Source organism: Denticeps clupeoides, chromosome 19, assembly GCF_900700375.1.
Source record: "Denticeps clupeoides chromosome 19, fDenClu1.1, whole genome shotgun sequence".
Classification (NCBI taxonomy): Eukaryota; Metazoa; Chordata; class Actinopteri; order Clupeiformes; family Denticipitidae; genus Denticeps; species Denticeps clupeoides.
Window position 1 is genome coordinate 4,046,000 of NC_041725.1, and position 21,151 is coordinate 4,067,150.

Genomic DNA, 21,151 nt, shown 5'->3' on the forward strand with positions numbered 1-21,151 from the left:
TGGCGCCTGGTGCCAGGGGCCACCATGTAGAGCACTGGAGGAGATAATCAGAGACAACAGTGGATGTGGATGCACTGTATGTGATAGTGCACTAAATGTGCTAAAATAGCTCCATAGTTTAGTTTTAAGAAAATATTTAAAAAAAAAGAACTATTCTTATTCATGAAGGATTTGCCTGTGAACTAGAGTTCATAATAGACAAAAAAAAACTATAAAACTATACAAACCTTTTGTTTTTATTTACATTAATAGATTCATAGATTTTGATGGCTTACTGTATTCTAAATATTCCTCTCTCACATACACAGACATGCATCTGCCTCTCTATATTACTGGTTCTTGCCTGTCTAGCACAACTGCATTTGAACCAGCAGCAGAAATCCCTCAAGGATATCAAATCCTGGACTCTCATGTCTAACTAGGTCAACGCGCACAATAGCCGCAGAATCGTTTTCTCTCTTCTCCATTTCTCCCGCCATCTCTTTGCTTAAGGTCAATTTTTTTTAGTTTATTCTGTATGTAATAACATTAAATATTAACCATGTCTAGTTTTGCAGATTAAACATGATTTCTTTTTTTTGCCATGCTTGCTGCAGTTGTGTGTGTGTGTGTGTGTGTGTGTGTGTGCTTAAGGCATAATATACACAATATAAAAACACACAGTGATGCATATTAGCTGAAGCATTATACATTAAAACATCAATGCATCTTTTTTACATATGAAAAGATATCATATGTCGGTGTGGTTACGGGGTGTCAGGTGCTGATTTTTTCACTGTCTTTGTTACCACATCTAATTCCATCTCACTGATAGCCATTTTAGCATTTAGTGCATGAAAGGCAGGTGCGAAATAAAGAGTAAGCATATCCCCCTGCATATACCCCTAACCCCTGCAGGAAGATATATAAAGTAAATTAATAATGAATTTATCAAGCGCTCCATCAGCTCAATCATTCTCAATCAGTTTGATTTTGTGCAAGAAAATTGCTAAACTGTTTATCATTTTTAACTCACCACGTCCATTTTAACAAGTCACTAAAATGACTGGCATGATTGGAGACTAAATCAATTAACTATGCAAAGGAGTATTAGAGATTTGCTGCAATTGAGGGTTTCCTGCAGATATTCCTTCTTTGGACATATTCATTTCAATCTGGATTATTAAATTTCATCCAGGATTTGATTTTTGTTCCTGCTATGGTATAGAAGAATTTATCCATGGAAATCGACCCGTGAGATATTGTTAGCCTGAGCACCCGTCCATTTATTTCCATTTTCTCTGGGCCAGACCAATTGAGAGCCTTTACCCATCAGAATGGTCCAGGCAGCTCTGCGTGTCTCTCTATACCACAACGTGTGAAGACAATCACTTTTTATCTTGATCAGAGATGACATTCTGTTCCCCTGAGGCTAACGCTAGTATGCCAGGCCAGGCGCGAGGCATTCTTCTTCATGAGAGTTGACAATCTGGCAGCGTTGTGGTTTGATCCTCAAAATTAGCATAATATTACCAACCAGGGCACACTTCGCGTGTAACCCTCAGATCATGTAATGTAATATCTGAGAACTTCCTTAGATAGAATAATACAATCCCATTGTGATGGGTGAAGGTTAGTTAGCTGTGCTGTATAGTGCAACAGGGTACTGCCTGAACCTGGCCTAATATTTGTTAAACACTTACAATGATGACTAGTCTGAATCTTTCATGGAATCTTTACTTTACCATTTTCTTCTTCTCTATTCAAAGATCCAAGATTTCACATCACATCCTCGGGAGCCTTGTACATCCTGGATGTTGTCACAGACGATGGGAACTGGAACTACCGCTGCCTGACGCGACATCGTTACACTGGCGAAACCAGACAGAGCAACAGTGCACGTCTGACAGTAATAGGTGAGCCGTTGGCCTGGTTGCATTTCATTGGCATCATCCTTTTGTTTCATCTAACTACTTTTTTTTAAATATAGGATTGTATCTAAGTTTGGCAATATTTAATCTATTATGTGATATGACTATGTTGTCATCATCATGTTGTTCTACATTTGCTAAATAATATTTACATTTTTGTATGTAATGTGATAATGTGAAATCAGCATTATATGCATCCTTATTTGTATACTGCATATTCGTTTACAATGTGATTCCTAAAGATGAACTGAGTTCATTATTAGATTATGTATTTTCATCCCTGACCATCCCTGATGTATTTTTACATTATTTCCACAATTTCCACAAAAGAGCCATATTATATATATTCTGAGACATGTTTTTTTTTTTTTTTGGAGAACCCACATTTGGGTTTTATTAGAATAATGAAAATAAAATGCTGTTGCTGTTGTTCAGAGCCCACAAACGCCGAGCCTGTCATCCTGGATGGCTTCGACAGGAAGGAAGTCATGGCCTCCCACCGAGTGGAGCTCCCCTGCAAGGCATCGGGCCACCCATTCCCCAAATACCGCTGGCTCAAAGACAACAGCCCCCTGGAGCGAGACAACCGCTTTCGGCAACTTAACACAGGGCTGCTGATTGAGAGCGTGCGGCCCACCGATGCTGGCAGCTACGTGTGTGAAGTGTGGAACTCCCTGGGAAACACAGCAGTTGTAGGGCAGCTGCTGGTCAAACGTGAGTGTGCCAAACATCCACACTCAGTGATGCTTAATGCAATCTTCAGTTCCATTTTCCCCATGTAACTCAAGGTAAACTTCATAGACATACGATTTTCAGCTGATTTCTTTCTCCTCGACCTCTGCAGAGCCCCTGAAGGTGGCGGTGACCCCTCACACATTGAAGAGTAGTGTGGGCAGTCAGGTGTCTCTGTCCTGCAGCATCATAGGATCAGACAAGTATGAGCTCTCTTGGTACCGCAACGCAGAAAAGATCTACCCCGGAAAGGGGGTCCGGATGACAGGCCTCAACAGGGAGAACCTGGTGATGGATGGAATGGCAAAAAATGATGGTGGTGTCTACCAGTGCTTCGCCCGGAAGGGAAAGATGTCGGCCCAAGATTTCGCACAGGTCATTTTGGAGGGTAAGTTCTGCTATCCACCAGTTCACGTTTTACCAGCCTGAATCTCCTGTGTGGAGGCCAGGCAAGACTCTCAATATGAAATTCGTAAATAGTATTATGATGAGAGATGAAAGAGCTGGTGTGAATATGTGTGTGCACACGTCAAAATTGACCCTAGAAGAAATGTTCTGTCATCTTTAGCTTCAACTAATGAATTGCCAAGATAATGTAAGTCTACAAAGTCTTAGCAAAGTGTTCCCAAAATATATCAGTATGTGCATGTACTGTGTGTAAGTGTGCAGACTATAGTTTCTGATAGATTAACACTCCAGCGTTAATAAGCGTGTTGAGATGCTGCAGTGTAGACGCCATTATTGGATTTTTTTTCTGCCACCCTCGGATTGCATACCTGAGCCCTGTTGCTGGGGCAACTGTCTCCCTTGGCCACGGAAATGTATAAAGAGGATATTGATAATCTATAATGATGTTGAGCAAGCCAGGGTTATCAGAGAGAAACAGAGAGCAGAGATTTCAAAGTGCCTCAATCTCGTCTGTAGCCGGGTTTTCATCTTGCTAAGTGCCCTTCAAAAGGAGCGGAGGATAAAAGAGGGAAAACAGTATAGCATTGGGTGGCATATGCACATTTGTACATCAGGCTTAAAGTCTGATTACAATCACGGCATGGTGTCCTGGGATAAGGCATTTACTTTTATCAATTCAACTCAATAATCTAACTAAAAGCATTTTAACCCTTTCACACTGAGAGTTTTTTAACCCTTGAAAACTTTTTTAGAAAATCTAGCTCATGTTACACTTACAGAGTTACATTCATGCCATCCTTAGTAATGAAATCACTGGCAAGCAGGTTTTTCTACACCTTTTTCTTACATTTTTTATTTTATTTTAGACTTGATTGTATATTTCTGTCTAATTATATTTATCTTGTCCTATTATCAGATGGGACACCAAAGATCTTGTCGGCCTTCAGCGAGAGGATGGTCAACCTCAATGAACCTGTATCCTTGGTTTGCAATGTGAAGGGTACACCAAGGCCCACCGTGGCCTGGACCCTGGATGAGGAACCTGTTACAGACACCGTCCACTACCGCATGGGCCAGGTTGTCACGCTGGATGGACACGTGCTAAGTTACCTGAACATCACCAACACCAAAGTGAATGATAGTGGCGTCTATCGATGTACCTGCAACAACTCAGCCGGCGTGGTCTCCTACCAGGCTCGAATAAACGTAAGAGGTGCTTGTCAGCTCATCTCTTCCAAAAACACCACACATACATATTCTCACCCAAAATGCTCACACCTCTTGTTGATCATTAAATGACGTCTTTCCAAAGGTGTTCAACTTGTTATCAAGCAGTCTCACAGCAAAACAAAATTTCTTTGCAATTATTTGTGAACTATGTGTCTAATGTCTATTTTTCATGTTTGTGTAAAATAGTGACTAGTTTGTGCAGTAATGGTGGAAAGGACATCAAACTTGCACACAATGCAGAGAATTGCTTTTAAGGTCAGGTCACATAGGTTTATTTGTAAACCTAGATTACCATCCCACTAGATTAGCATCCCTCCACACACACCATTCACAGACCACCCAAATGTATGAGCAAGTTAGAGTCACCAGTTCATCCAGTGCAAATACCTATATGCATTTTGGTGAAACCAGAGAACCCAGGATAAGCTGCAATGGGGGACATGGAAACATTACACACAAAAAGACAGGATCTGGATTAAAATGTACTTCCTTGGAGTTCTGAGGCCATAGTGCTACCCACCAGTCTGCTACATGGCCATGTCTAATTTATATAAGTATGTATATATGTTAACTTGTGTTTGCTGTTGACTGCTTGACTTGTTTGGACTGTTTATAATATAGCCACATTGCTCTGGTCCTGATTACGAACCAAGAGGTTTTTTTTTCATAACAAAAAATACAGTGCCATGGAATATTGATTTCCATGTTCACTCTTCTCTCCTCTAAATCCTACCATTTTCTGTTTGTCTCTGTATCTTTCTCTTCATTGAAGGACCTGCAAACATCCGTGATATGAAGGACCTCACTGCCATTGCTGGCAGGGACACCTACATTCATTGCCGTGTGGTTGGTTATCCATACTACTCCATCAAGTGGTTCAAGAACTCCGACCTGCTGCCCTTCAACCATCGTCAGCGGGCCTTTGAGAACAATGGCACCCTGAAGCTTTCCAATGTGCAGAAGAATGTGGATGAGGGCGAGTATACCTGTAAAGTACAAGTACATCCTGACCTGGAGATCAGCAAACACCTGCATGTCACTGTGAAAGGTGAGAGAACCTCTTGTTTTCTTTTAGTGATGGGATTGTAGCTTTGATTTAGAAGCCTATGATTTACCCCAGTCAATCTAGATCCATACTCAAAAACTGAAAATACTATTCAGGACTAGTTTTTGAACATGTGGCTTGATATATAGGCTTAGCACAAATAAACAAGGCAAATCACATTTCACATCCTACTTTTCCTCATTTAAATTGATTCTGCTTCTAGGTATTAATGCTTATACTCTAGAATTTAAAAGTATGGTAGAGATGCTAAACATGACAATTTTTTTAAAGTATAAACTTAAACACCTAGAAAGTGTTTAACACATAGGTGTTTAAATAAAAATATTATTAACAAAGATGATCGAAAAGTACATGATTTCAAAAAATAAATATGTAATTCAATATTAAAGAGTTTTAATGCAGCAGCCACCCTTCTTCCGCTCTTCTTGTGTAAACACCTGCCACCAATTAATGATAAACTGATTAACCCCAAATACAGTTAGTAGAATATCTCCTAACATAAACTTGGTTGCTGTTAGAGCAAACAGTTTGTCACAGCTTGCAGAGAGCTTCAAAGAAAGCATCAAAGGGCATCATCTCATTGTTTAAGGGTATCGGTCAGGAGAAGGGTACAACAAATTGTGCACTGGATATACCATTAAACAGAAGAAATGGAACAACACTGACATTGCCAAGAAATTGATGAAAAGACAAGAGGAAAACTGCTCAGAAGGCTGCCAAGAGACCTACAGCAACACTGAAGAAGCTGCAGAAATTTCTGGGAGGTGCACCACATCCAGTAGACCTCTGATAGACAATCAGTTGACTTAAAAAGAAGAATCCAGATAATTTAGGAGAAGGACATGATTTTAAGAGCATCCTATTCTTTGAACAAAAGACACATGGAAATCCTTATTTGAGAAGTAAGGCTTTTTTTCAGATGTCCCTCAGTTCCGGAGTGGAACAGCATCGGAACCAGACTTTTTGTGCAACTTAAGATGATTAGGACTGATACTAGGGCAGCTGTGACTTAAGTGTCTGTGTGTGTATGTGTGTGTATGGTGAGAGCGGTGATATGAAACTCCTTCTGTGCGATTGAGTTGGCTAATTTGCTCTGCTCACACGGCTGGCAGAATCCCCAGAGTCCATTAGCCCCACTTTGCTGCGAATTAAATAAGCACTGAAGTGCTGCTTTATTTCAATGTTATTTTAACTCATTGATTCTCAAACGCCACTGGCTGACTCGCTTCACGTCTTTCCGGGTCCCGGGAGGAACCATTATGCTGAATCTGCTGCGGAGGAAATGACCCTTTTATGGTTGCATTTTTTTGCTCTGCTCATTAGCTTACATGATGTGAGCGGCAGTAGCTGCTCTTTGAAGACACTCCAGTGCCAAGATGCTGAAAATGTCTACACCGTTCACCACAATCACTTACACTCATTGTTTTAATGTTTAAAAGCCAGCACTAGATGTGATGAGAGTAAATCTTTCCTCAAGTTCTATTGCACCTAACCCTTAAAACTAGGAAACTGAGGCAACATGCCTGAGTAATAAGGTGCAACCAGATGAAACTATTAATGTAGACATTAACTGGGCATTAAATTCCCTTCATTATTAATAATCTACTTTTCTTCTCTTCTGGGTGTTGTAGAGCCTCCACACATCCAGCCATTTGAATTCCAGGGCTACTCCATTGGACAGCGCGTACTCATTCCCTGTGTGGTCATTTCCGGCGACTACCCCATCTTCTTCACTTGGCAGAAGGACGGAAAACCCATTCCAGCCAACCTGAGCGTGACCATAGACAATAATGAATTCTCCAGCTCCCTGCGAATCGCCAACCTCTCCTCCGTCCACAACGGCAACTACACCTGCATCGCCCACAACGAGGCTGCAGCAGTCGAACACCAGAGTCAGCTCATTGTCAAAGGTAGGCTTCCTTTTGCTTACACTTGCATTGTAATGCAGCTTATAGCAATGCAGGTTACCAATACGAGGATAAAGATTGACAGTGTAATGCCATAATGGGATTGATTATCTGTTTGTGGCCATTATTTTCAACAAAACACAATGTAATCAATGTTCTGGAACACTATGAAAGAAACTTCAAATGAAATGAATATTAAGTGTCAAAAACATGATGGAGCATGTAGATGATCAAAGGCATTAATTGGTTGGATTGCTGTGATATTAACACACATGTATGCTATTTGCTCAGTCCCTCCATCGTTTGTGGTACAACCCATGGACCAGGATGGGATTTATGGGAAGTCTGTTGTACTACAGTGTTCAGCAAGGGGAAACCCACGCCCTACTATCGTATGGAAACACTCCAGAGGTAAAAACTCCCCTCAGCACACATGAGCTTCAGAAGACACATTAAAAAGACTATTTGGACCAATTAACGAAGATCTAAAAAAGGTTGTCACCATGCATGAATATCAGCACCTGAGGAGGCTTTTAAACAATGAGCACATGGGAAATTACCATAAAATAAACATGTGGTCCTGTCACATACTGACAGGGTCAAAGTGAGAAAAGATATTATGATTTAGTTGCTTAATACTCAAGGTTCGCTACATTTTATGGGTTTAGAGTCTGTGCATGGAGCAGGTGGATGGCAGGGGGCAGTGCCGTTCTGAAGCCATGACCTTGTCCAGGAGATCAAAGTACAAAGTCAGGACAACAAAAACAAGAGCAAAAACAACAGACTCTATTCCATGGGAGGGGTTTGGTCTATGCCCATAATTAAAGGCAAAATGGAGATGGGACGTTGCTTTGATGCAAATTTAGATTGTGGGAGTTGTGGGCTTTTGGCTTTCTCACCTATTTTCTCTCCTGTCTTGAATATATTTGTGTGTGTGTGTGTGTGTGTGTGTGTCCTAATCTGTCTCCTAATAAGCATTTTGGTCAACTAGAGTTCTTTAAATAGTCTCTAGAAGTGAGTAAATGTTATAAAATGAAAAGTAAATAGCTTGTTATATGTGGAAGCAATAGTTGTCAAAAAATAAAAAAAAATTGATTGTATTGTTAATATAACAAATAATCTGAAATCTTTCTGTACTTGTTCATACAGGGATGCTTGTTACTAGTTACTACAAACCTCATGCAATACATATTTAAAACCAATCTGATACGAAAAGAACTTCAGAAATATTGTGAGGAATGCACATAACCTTTATTTCATAGTAATAGGGATGAAAGTCTCAATTTTCAACTTCCTTCCTCTCTGTGCAGGTAAAGGTGTTCCGCAATTCCAGCCCATCCCCCTGAACTCAGGTTCACGTATCCAGCTGGTGGAAAATGGCTCCCTGCTCATCAAGCATGTGCTGCAGGAAGACAGCGGCTACTACCTGTGCAAGGTCAGCAACGACGTTGGAGCCGATGTCAGCAAGTCTATGTACTTCACCGTCAAAAGTAAGAGCAACTTGGACTTTGTCTAAATCTTCATAAAATTCATTTGTTTTAAGAAATGTCATCTTCAATTATTATAAATCGCATACACAACCATATACATCACACAATCCAAGCTGTTCAAATAGTTGTTTAAGCCCAGATACTGTGCAAAGAGCAGTACAGCATAAAGACAAATAACATAAAAAGGTATGTGGTAAAAGGCAGTTTTCCAAAAGGCACCTGATGGACTCCCAGACCATTGGAACTTAAATTCTCTGGTCTGATGAGACAAACATTTTTCTCTTTGGTGTGAATGCCAGGCAAGATATTTGGAGGAATCAAGGCACAATCACCAGTTTAATAGCATCCCTACAGTGACACATCATGCTGTGGGGATATTTTTCAGCTGCAGGAACTGGGAAACTAGTCAGGATAGAGGGAAAGATGACTGCAGCAATGTATAGAGACATCCTGGATGAAAACCTGCTCCAGAGCGTCCTTGTACTCAGACTGGGGTGACGGTTCATCTGTCAGCAGGACAACGACCCTGAGCACACAGCCAAGATATCAAAGGAGTGGCTTCAGGACAAGTCTGTGAATGTCCTTGAGTGGCCCAGCCAGAGTCTAGACTTGAATCTAATTTCTGGAGAAATCTTAAAATGGCTGTGCACCGATGTTTCCTGGCCAAGGATAGGTGTACCAAGCTTGTGGCATCATTTTCAAAAAGACTTGAGGCTGAAATTGCTGCCAACTAAGTGCGTCGACTAAGTATTAAGCAACGGCTGTGAATACTTATGTACATGTGTTTTTTCACATTGTTGTTATAGGGTGTTGTGTGTAAAAAAATATTAGATCTATTTTGGAATAAGTAATGTGATGTGATTGTCACATGTGATACACAGCAGCACAGCACACGATGCACACAGTGAAATGTGTCCTCTGCATTTAACCCATCACCCTGAGTGAGCAGTGGGCAGCCATGACAGGCGCCCGGGGAGCAGTGTGTGGGGACGGTGCTTTGCTCAGTGGCACCTCAGTGGCACCTTGGCGGATCGGGAATCGAACCAGCTACCTTCTGATTACAGGGCCGCTTCCTTAACCGCTAGGCCACCACTGCCCCATAAGGCTGTAACATAACAATGTGAAAAAATGTATGTGCTGTGAATACTTTCCAGATGCACTGTATATATGTTTGAATAAGCAATATGTATTTGTACACAGATGTAATATTTACATCAAATGGACTAATGCGATAGATGTATAGATTACAATTATGTTTAGGCCAGTACAGGGATTGTAAAAAGATCAGTGCTTTAACTCTCTACTCATCTAGATCCAATTTCAACAGCCCAGGTCCTCTGGGAGATTATACGATAAAATTCTGCTTAATCTTGGTGCTCAGCTTTGGGCATTTTTCAGGATCGGATTTTACAGGAGTGTCCCGTATATTGATATTAGCTCCCTAGCACAAATTTGATTCAATGAACAAAGAACATCCTGGTTAAATATTAGGTGTCACGTCCGTGGGCTGACTGGAGAAGAAGTCCAGAAACAGGACATTGTGCAAATGGGATTTATTAAAAACAAACACAAAGGAAAATGGCATGAGGGCCAAAACAAAGGGAACAAACAAAACAAACCCACAGGCGTGTGGCGATTGACGGGCAATAAAAAAAATATCGCTGTTAATCTATTCACAAAGTTTGGTTGGGAGCTGGGTCTATACTATGCAAGCTATTGTGCCGGAGTTAAATGGTTACACTAGATTTATAAGTATATTTCTTCTTTCTTGTGTCTTTTATTTTCTTATTTTCTAAAGACTTTTATTTTGTTTTTGAGACCTGGTTCAGGTCTCTTGGTCACATGGCGTGAGTTGTGAGAGGTGCGTGGGGTTTGTGTGCAAAAAGTTATTTCTTTCATTTTAAGTTATGTACATATTAGGAATATTTTGCATGTGTGTTAATTTGTGAATATTTTTTTATCTTCTTTTAATACTGTATATTGTAGAGAGAGGTGCAGAAAGACGCGATGTGTGACGCGATGTTCTGACGCGATGTTCTGACGCGACCTTGCTTTTTGTACAGAATACACTTTGCACAGAAAATCTCTTGGGTGTCAGCTCATCATTTGTGGTTAATAAAAAAATTACACAACACAGAAGAAGAACCGCTACACTAAGATGACTTTCACCTTGATATTTTAGTGCAGATGTATACCTAGCCGAATTGCACTGTAGGGGGCGAGAACGAGTCTTCGAACTGTGAAATTACATCAAACGTGACGTGGTAACATGGATGCAGCTATTTAACTGAATAAACAGTTGGTAAACACAAGTACATCTTATTGAACATCATTTATTTTCATCACCAATTATCATAGTAGAACAGCTTTCTCAAGCAGTTTGTGATGCATTTTGGGAACAGGAGATGAGCCCCTGGTCTAATGCGCCACCTGGCTTGAGAAACCCGTTCTCAAAGACTTACTTTTAGTCATTATTTGGGTAGCACACATGAATTCAAATTCATGAATTCAAATGAGCCATTTTAATCTATCTTAATGTACATTAATCTAAAATATATATTAATCTAGATTAATTCCAAGATTACAGTGAGATTAATCTAGATTAAGAAAATTAATCAATGGCCACCTCTAATATATATATATATATATATATATATATACACACACACACACACACACACACACAGGGAGTTCAGAATTATTAGGCAAGTTGTATTTTTGAGGAATAATTTTATTATTGAACAACAACCATGTTCTCAATGAACCCAAAAAACTCATTAATATCAAAGATGAATGTTTTTGGAAGTAGTTTTTAGTTTGTTTTTATTTTTAGCTATTTTAGGGGGATATCTGTGTGTGCAGGTGACTATTACTGTGCATAATTATTAGGCAACTTAACAAAAAACAAATATATACCCATTTCAATAATTTATTTTTACCAGTGAAACCAATATAACATCTCCACATTCACAAATATACGTTTCTGACATTCAAAAACAAATCAATATAGCCACCTTTCTTTGCAAGGACACTCAAAAGCCTGCCATCCATGGATTCTGTCACTGTTTTGATCTGTTCACCATCAACATTGCGTGCAGCAGCAACCACAGCCTCCCAGACACTGTTCAGAGAGGTGTACTGTTTTCCCTCCTTGTAAATCTCACATTTGATGATGGACCACAGGTTCTCAATGGGGTACAGATCAGGTGAACAAGGAGGCCATGTCATTAGTTTTTCTTCTTTTATACCCTTTCTTGCCAGCCACACTGTGGAGTACTTGGACGCGTGTGATGGAGCATTGTCCTGCATGAAAATCATGTTTTTCTTGAAGGATGCAGACTTCTTCCTGTACCACTGCTTGAAGAAGGTGTCTTCCAGAAACTGGTAGTAGGACTGGGAGTTGAGCTCGACTCCATCCTCAACTCGAAAAGGCCCCACAAGCTCATCTTTGATGATACCAGCCCAAACCAGTACTCCACCTCCACCTTGCTGGCGTCTGAGTCGGACTGGAGCTCTCTGCCCTTTACCAATCCATCCATCTGGCCCATCAAGACTCACTCTCAGTTCATCAGTCCATAAAACCTTAGAAAAATCAGTCTTGAGATATTTCTTGACCCAGTCTTGACGTTTCAGCTTGTGTGTCTTGTTCAGTGGTGGTCGTCTTTCAGCCTTTCTTACCTTGGCCATGTCTCTGAGTATTGCACACCTTGTGCTTTTGGGCACTCCAGTGATGTTGCAGCTCTGAAATATGGCCAAACTGGTGGCAAGTGGCATCTTGGCAGCTGCACGCTTGACTTTTCTCAGTTCATGGGCAGTTATTTTGCGCCTTGGTTTTTCCACACGCTTCTTGCGACCCTGTTGACTATTTTGAATGAAACGCTTGATTGTTCGATGATCATGCTTCAGAAACTTTGCATTTTTAAGAGTGCTGCATCCCTCTGTAAGATATCTCACTATTTTTGACTTTTCTGAGCCTGTCAAGTCCTTCTTTTGACACATTTTGCCAAAGGAAAGGAAGTTGCCTAATAATTATGCACACCTGATATAGGGTGTTGATGTCATTAGACCACACCCCTTCTCATTAAAGAGATGCACATCACCTAATATGCTCAATTAGGCTTTCGAGCCTATCTGCACTCCCTGTGTGTGTGTGTGTGTGTGTGTGTGTGTGTGTGTGTGTATGTGTGTGTGTGTGTGTGTGTGTGTGTGTGTGTATATATATATATATATATATAGATAGATAGATAGATAGATAGATAGATAGATAGATAGATAGATAGATAGATAGATAGATAGATAGATAGTATTTTGTGTGTGTGTGTATATATATACATATACATATAAAAAATGAAAGGGAAAGTATTTCTATGTGGAATACGAGTGTAGTAAAATAAAAGCCAGGCAGTGGCTGCAGCGCCCCAGGGTGGTCTTCATGCCTGGCTGGCATGGCCATGTGCTCCTCACCCACTCCGCTGTTTGTTTGTGGCTTCCTTTCCCTCCATTTAACACGGAGCTCTCTGTTCAAGTGCACTCTGCCATGTGGAAAAAGAGATGACGGAGAGCAATACGCTGGACTGCTCTCTCTTCCATTCTCTTGTCTACGCCCACTGCGCCTCACATCTCCCATCTTTATAGCCTAGTCTGACTCATTATGTTATATATTCTGTCATTTCTGTGTCTGTGTAGCTTGACTGTGCAGAGGCCCAGCTAAAATTGTGCAAATAAGGCCTTTCTACATCCAGTAACTGAAATATATGCAAAAGTAGGTGCTCACCTGTCTGTATTTAAACACTGCATCATTCACAGAAGTCATTAGCTGTCCAACAAAAACAGAATTGACTGATCATCATTTTATAAAGCACACACCTGTCTATATAAGGTCCCACAGTTCATCTCAGATCACAAACCAAGCATGAAGTTAAAGGAATTGTCTGTAGACCTCCAAGACAGGATTGTCTCGAAACACAAATCTGGGTAAAGTTACAGAAAAATGTCTGCTACTTTGAAGCTCTCAATGGGCACAGTGACCTACATCATCTGTAAGTGGAAGAAGTTCAAAACCACCAGGACTCTACCTAAAGTTGGCCGGCCACCTAAACTGAGCGCTGGGGGGAGAAGGGCTGCCCACTAGTCAGGCAGGTGACCAAGAACTCTCTCAGAGCACCAGGCGTCCTCTGTGGACAGAGAAAAGGAGAAGTTGGACAAAGTTGACATATAGGAGAGGGAGAGTGTGGAGGAGAAAAAAATATTTGGTTAGGGGATTTGGAGAAAAATAGGGAACGTGCACCAATCAAACAGACAAAAAGAAACACAGCAACAAGCAACATCTGTAGAAATCACAGTAAATAATTCATATTAAACGTTATTTAACAGGACACAGTTCTGAACATGTCTTATAATAATAAGACATGTTCAGCTGCTCCAGACAATTATAAGAGTATTCTTTTTGAGAGAGCTTTGCAAATTATTTTTAGTTCAACGTTAATAATAAGGGATATTGGCCGATAGCTGGCAGGAAATGTAGGGTTATTGCCTGGTGTTGGCAAAAGAGTAATTTTGGCAGAGTTCATGTGAGATGGTAGTCAACCATTTTACTTACTTTCCTGTAACAATCTATAAAACATTGGTGCCAGAATTGTCCAGAATGTTTTATAGAATTCAGCTGGAATTCCATATGGACCTGGGGCATAGTATGTAGGGCTTCCTGGAGTTCACCTGGTGTTAGTGGAGGAGAGTCCAATGCCATCGCTTGATGGACTGATCATTTCGGGAGGGTTATGTTTTCAAGAAACTGATCAATTTTGTCTTTAGATGGGTTTATCTGTAGCGTCCCTGAAAGTGTTGTTTATTCTTTCAAAGTCATGTACCGTATCCCTATTTAAGCCTTTAACTAAATTATATAATTATTTTTTCTTTATTTACTTTTAACTGGTTGGCTAGAAATTGACCCGATTAGTTACCGTGTTACCTTTGCCAGCAAAGTCTTTGTCCTAAAAAAATTGTTTTTCTATTGATAATTTAGATCTAGTTTTTATTCTGTATTTCCTGTTCCTGGGATATCAAATAATTTTCTTCTAAGAATTTAATGGTTTTTACTAATTCCTGAGTACAGAAGAATGAAATGCTGATGTTTCAGGTGGGTCATTACAGTCTAAATATGAGGTGCACTCTTTTTTTAAATATTTGATAAAATCTTCATATTTAAACAATGATGTGTTAAATCTCTAGTTTTTACATGGTGGAATGTCCTCCTTATGTATTACAGTTAAAGACACAGATGCATGATCGCTGACAGTTATAGGGTGTATCGCTCATCAGTGACCTGCTGGCGAGGAAGTAATCCAGACGAGAATAAGAGTGATGTGAAAAGAAAGTATATTCTTTGCGGTTAGGGTGAAAAGAATGGTATGCATTACAAAGTCCGTAGTCGTTTAACTAGACTGCTTAACTAGATTTCCCAATTACGCCAAGATCCAACTGTACATAGCCTGTCCATTTCTTTATTTAGTTCAAAGTTGAGGTCGCCCCCCAAGGACCAGTGCGCAGAGAGTGCAGTAAAAAAATGCGTGGGAGAATAAGGGGTCATCATCATTTGGACCATATATACTGGCAATACATAACTTTTGGTTAAATTTAGATCATTTAGTGAACTTCCATCAGAGTACATTTGGGTACTGTGAAATTAACATTATTATGTATTAAAATTGCTACTCCCATTTGCCTAGAGCTGTAGCAGGCTGACAACACATTAGGAAAGTCAAGTGTTTTTAGGTCATCTGTCGCTGTATCAGGTCTATGAGTTTCTGGTAAAAAAACAACATCTGCCTGTAGTTTTTTAAGTTGGCTACATGTTTTTAACTTCTTCTCTCTGGAGCCATCCCCATGCACATTCCATGTGACAAACGTTAGTGTTCCCATAGTTGTGTGTTTGTAGCTAATGTTGCATGCTGCATGTAACTCTTAAATGAATAAGATATGGCTGAGTGTGGTACATGCTAGTGTGTGTCCTATATGTCTGTGCGCGCTGTGAAGATGTACTTGATGTGGTGACACTGAGTGTACATGGTCGTGCTGTGCAGATGTGTAAAAACTGAGATGGAATGAGTAGAAAAGTAGGTGATTGGCGCAAAAGGAAAAGGGAGAAGTGAAGCAAGCAGTGCATTATATATCAATTGGTATCATAAATGAGGACCATGTGATATTATATTTACTGTGGGAACAGTACTCCGCACTGCCACATTCAGATCTTTCACATTGCTTTGCTGTTTGAGCCAATTTGTGTCCTCAAATGCTTCATATAGTTTTATAGAGGAGTTTATGAGTAATATCAGATATGATTCCAAATAGAAGCAGCATCAGACACAGGATGTTTTATCATAATGTGTCTGATTAGAAGTACCCATTAGTATTAATAGCAGATATGAATAAGCATTTAAAGTCAAACCACATTAACGCAAATGTCATGCCAGTATTTGCAATATAAATAATATAAACATTTTCCTTCTAGGATCTAGGCTTTTATTCCTCATGTGTTTTTTTTTTTTTTGTCCACTTTGGTTTGGTGGCTCCCGCTGTCGCCTGCAGTATCACAGCGAGCGTGCTCAGACTGTGACCAATTGTGCAGGAAAAAGGGGCAATTACTTTAGCGTGGCAAGCTGCTCCGCTCAACCAACCAGCTTCTCCTGAGCATAGCGCTGGCGTTATTTACAGCACTCTATTGGCCAGCACTTGGGGCTGCATGATGCTGTGTGTGTGTGTGTGTGTGTACATCTCTGAAAGAGAGCGCATGAGACAGATATGGCCCACTCAGGCACTGCGACGTGGCCTACTTTCCCTGGGTGCCCCTGTGCCACTGATAAGATGAGGGCTGAAATGTATTCTCCACTCGCTGAGACACCACAGAGAACAGTCGGCCACATTAAAGGTGCGTTTGTGTGTGTGCCATTTATGTTATGGTGGCTTACATTGTGTACTCAAGATGTCTCAGGTTTTTTTTTTGTTTTTTGTACGTAGACAATTGCATATATTGTCATGATCCGAACTTTATCTGACACTCTGGGCCCGGTTTTCCTGGTGCCTCGTGTTGGTCGTCTGCCTCTGATTGTACCCTTGTGTGTTTCCCTTGAGTCGATCTTTTGCGTCCTTCCTGCCCTGCGTGCCTATGCAACCATGTTAAATTATAGAAACAACAAAAAAAACATGAGAAAAGAACTATAGCTTGCAATGTTCTCTCTTAATATATTACAACCGTAAAAGGTCACTTATGACAATATTAGTTCTGCAACAGATAAATATAAAAGAAGTTAAAAGAAAAACCAAAAAAAAAACAACTAAATTATTAAGCAAAATCAAATCCTACTTAGAAAGGATACTGGTGCCATGTTTGGCAACGTTCAGACAGTGAACCGCAATTGAGCCGCTTAGTCTGAAATGAGGTCTGCCGCCATTTGTTCTCTTTGGTATGCACCACTGTAATATTGAGAGATATTAAAAATATATATCAACCAAGCAGTTATTGGAAGGATCACAGGGACCCTCATGCCCGAGGCCACTGACTAACTGCTGTCAGCCAGGCGAGGGACGGAATTAGATTAGTGACGCCTTTTTGTTGTCGCTTCTACTGCAGCTAGCAGCCGGCTCACCTTTCTGCTGATCATCAATTACGATTTTCTTTTTTAGGATTATATCCGAGGGGGGAATTAGGCGGGCTGCCTTACTTTCTTTGATCTTTCCGGGACTGGAAGAGGCGCAGGTCTGTGAAAGTGTGTCAGGTTCGAGACCATGTGTCTGTAAAACAAAATGAACCAGCAGCAGCAGGCAGATGGAAATGTTTTCCTTGATCACAGGGAAAATGAAAAGGGAAAATGCTTTGTGTAAATGCGTTAGCTGCCAGTCCCGAGTAGGATAATGAGAACTGAAATGGAAGTGATGAAACGATAAGACAGTGGCCTGATATGACTCCTACACTGAGTTCAGTACAGATGTTCATTTATAATTTTACCCAATAAAACCATTTTCGCTACTAAATGGCTTGGTTTTAGGTGAGGTTAGCTGCTCTGTATTTGATGTATTTTGAAACTACGATTAACAGCTCTTTTTTAAGTATTAAGTATTTTTTATTCAAAAAACAAAAACAAATAGCCCCAGAATGCTGGAAATTGGCAATAAGAAGACATAAATCACAGGTAAATCAGGGACACATTCAGAGATGTGGTAAAGCAGAGTCTATATAGGATGAGGTGGAACAAGGCATAGGGTAGGCAAGGTACATTTAGTCTCATTTTCCTGTATCTGTTACCGCCCCCTAGTGGCCGAGGCCCGCCAGGGCCACGACGTGATATACAAGCTGCTTGTATGTGTTAATGTTTTGCAGCAGGGGTTCCCAAGCCTGCTCCTGCAGGACCCATGACCGAATTTTTTAATTCACACCTTCTGTGCGAACAGCCTGCCAGACACATTATTAGGCTCATTAGCTTGTTAACATTCACTTGATTGTAATTGTCAGTGGTTGAAAGGGAAACTGTCAGAGGAACCTCCAGGAACACGTAGGCACCTGCCAAATTTAGGCAATTTATACCATACAAATATAAATGGCTGGTTCATTTACAATTCCAAAATTCTCTTAGGACAGAAGTGTCCAAGCAGGGTATCCAGCAGAGGGATGAAAAAAGAAACATTAAACTCCAATAACATTTACAGAATCAAGGGAGGGATTTTCCTTCAGAACGTGCCTCACTTAAAATTCATAGTTGCCATGCAAAATAAATCAGGGCTCTCTTGGGTTGCACTGCCTCGCAGGCTTGATAGTGAATAAGAGATGAGTCTTAAATGTTGGCGGGCCCAGGTCTGACACGCTCTATCATGTCATAAGGCCTGTCAGGCCAACTCATTGAGCTCAGTGCAGCAGTTAGTACTGTACTGAATGGTCTGGATCATAAAGTGAACCTCTTAGCTGAGTACTATGTGTATTTGTGTGTGGGTGTTGTATATGTGTAAGGTTGGGCCTTGGCTTTCTCCCATAAAAATAAAATATTTAAATATGAATTTTTACATGTTACTAATATTCGTTCCCTAACACAGACAAACACAAACTTCAGAGCGGTAAGCATGGGAATGTAAGCAGTAAAATGGAAGCCACACTGAAAACTAATTCTTAAGCTTTCTTCTCAGCTCAGAGAAAGAGGAAAAATAGCGACTGTAACTGCTAGTACAGTGTAGCTGCTGGTGCTAATGAAACACACACACACACACACACACACACTGACTCAGGTAAACATTTGGATTTGAGGATGACCCCATTTAAGGTTTTGTCCCCTCGAAGGCCCCAAAATCATTAGATCTACTCAGGAGTGGGGTGGTTGGGTGGGCAAGTAATAGCTTAACCTTCATGAAGACGTCCATGAAGAGTACAGAGAATACGGAGCTGGAAGAACAGCAGCAAGTTGAAAGAAAGAATGCGATTTGTTCATTTAAATGAACAGCGCAATACAAACATGTGATTGGCCAGGATTTCCTAATATTAGCCAATCAGCATCTGTTTGCTGCCTAATGAAACAACAAAATTTCTGTTACTGTGTAGCTGTTGCCTTTGTTCATTGCAGAAGTGCAGTTTTTGTATTCACATGTGTATGTGCATTTGTGCGTGTGTTTGTGTGTGTGCGCACGCCCCCGTGAGACAGCAGCAGGCTTGAGACGAAGCTCTTGTCTGCTCCGTATGAATAATCAAAGTGTGCTCATCATTAAATCATAGCAATGCCTGCTGGGAAATGAGCCCTTGTGTGAGAGATCACATTCACGCTGCTACAGGGCTACATGCTTTTAGGCGCTGTCTCCACAAGGCGCCCTGAGTGTCCTCCGCACTCACCTCATGCCGTGGACCAGGTTTAAGTGACGGGGGCGCCCGGGAGGATTTTCTTTCACTTTGCACAGTCCGGTAATGGTGCACCTCCAGTAAGCCCTGAAAGATATTGACCTTGTTTATTTCCTCCTTAATGCACAGAATGTTGTGGCGGGCGTGTAAGTGAATATGTGCGCTTTTCTTTCGTACTTTTGGTGAGGCTTTGGCAGTATTGTTTAAACTTGATCACCTTGAGTCGGGATTCATGAGTTGTTATTATCCAGTTATTTTACAAGGCCACCAGGAGAAATGGGTTTGAGTTCGTACTCAACCCCAGATGAACTGGTGATGCTAAATTGTTGTGTGTGCTGGCTTTCCAATGATTGTACATTGATCAACATTTGGACAATATATACAGAATTTTTATCACATATGGTTTCACGTTTGTAGTCTAGACAGTAGATGTGACCAAATACCAATAGAGTAATAGAGTACACTACAATAAATACAAATAGAGTATCCAAATATTTTACTTAAGTATGAGGTGCGTTAATTCAAAATAATAAAAGAGAGCCCTGAAATTATGCAGTGATAAGACTACTACTAAGTACTGAGTAGCTATTAGATTGTAATATATTGTAAAGAAATAAACCCACTGCAAAGCACACTATTAAAATGCTCCCAATCTGATGTTACCTGGCACAAAAGAGGCATGGCACAATAGAAAAAAACAGTTTCTAATTTGGCGTTGTATACCTACTACATTTTTTTCAAAATGTAAATGTAAAAAAGTAAATATAACACATTACCAGCCACCTCTGCCAAATACTAGTGTTTATCTACTGATTAAATAAGTGTTGTTGTCTTATGTTTGGGCCAGTGTGGTGGGTTGCGTAAATGAGCCCAGGTACAGCTGTTCTCCGGAACCCCAGTCACCAAACACTCTTTCGCCTCCAGTTTGGAAGCACGGACTCATTAATGTTTAGCCAGCGCCATCTTATGTTTAGTGCTTTATATTGTTCAATGACTCTGGCGGCTGACACACATGTAGAGTGGAGCGACCCAGATCACTCACTTAGCATTTGGTTCCACACTGACCTATATCACACATGACTGTGTGTCCTCTCGGCGGGTCACGAGTCCCCGTTCACCGTCTGAGATGGTGGCTCCCGGCAAGTCTGTCAGCGTTGCCGGTCTTCTGGGTTAGCACTGCACGTACGAAAGGTTTAAAGAAATGTGCCAGAGCAATAGTTATAAAAATAGGCATTTAGTTAAAGAAAAATGTATAAAGGTAACTAATTATCCCCCAAATTTCATTCGATAAACAGCAAAAACTATATGTCAAATGCTCTCTTCATCTTCTTCAGTTCCTGCCATGATCACATCATACCCCAACACCACGCTGGCCACTAAGGGGAGGAAGAAGGAAATGAGCTGCACCGCAAAGGGCGAGAAGCCCATCATGATTCGCTGGGAGAAGGAGAAAGAGATCATCAACCCTGAGATGAGTGGCTACGTGGTGACTGTCAGGGAGGTGGGAGATGAGGTCAACTCTACCCTGCAGGTACGCT

At 40.7% G+C, this 21,151-nt stretch overlaps 1 protein-coding gene across 2 annotated transcripts in view; it reads left to right on the forward strand.

Annotated features, from left to right (window-relative positions):
- The window catches only part of dscamb (Down syndrome cell adhesion molecule b), a 98,632-nt gene that overhangs the window by 57,103 nt on the left and 20,378 nt on the right, over nt 1-21,151 (forward strand). Inside the window, exons 4-12 of one of the 2 annotated variants that reach the window (XM_028961706.1) lie at nt 1,749-1,895; nt 2,346-2,624; nt 2,755-3,030; nt 3,967-4,263; nt 5,053-5,328; nt 6,978-7,256; nt 7,545-7,664; nt 8,564-8,743; nt 20,948-21,144. In XM_028961706.1, coding sequence (XP_028817539.1) covers nt 1,749-1,895; nt 2,346-2,624; nt 2,755-3,030; nt 3,967-4,263; nt 5,053-5,328; nt 6,978-7,256; nt 7,545-7,664; nt 8,564-8,743; nt 20,948-21,144 — 2,051 coding nt within the window. Of the gene's footprint in view, nt 1-1,748; nt 1,896-2,345; nt 2,625-2,754; nt 3,031-3,966; nt 4,264-5,052; nt 5,329-6,977; nt 7,257-7,544; nt 7,665-8,563; nt 8,744-20,947; nt 21,145-21,151 lie in introns of those variants that run through there. The other variant, XM_028961707.1, reaches the window with a different exon arrangement.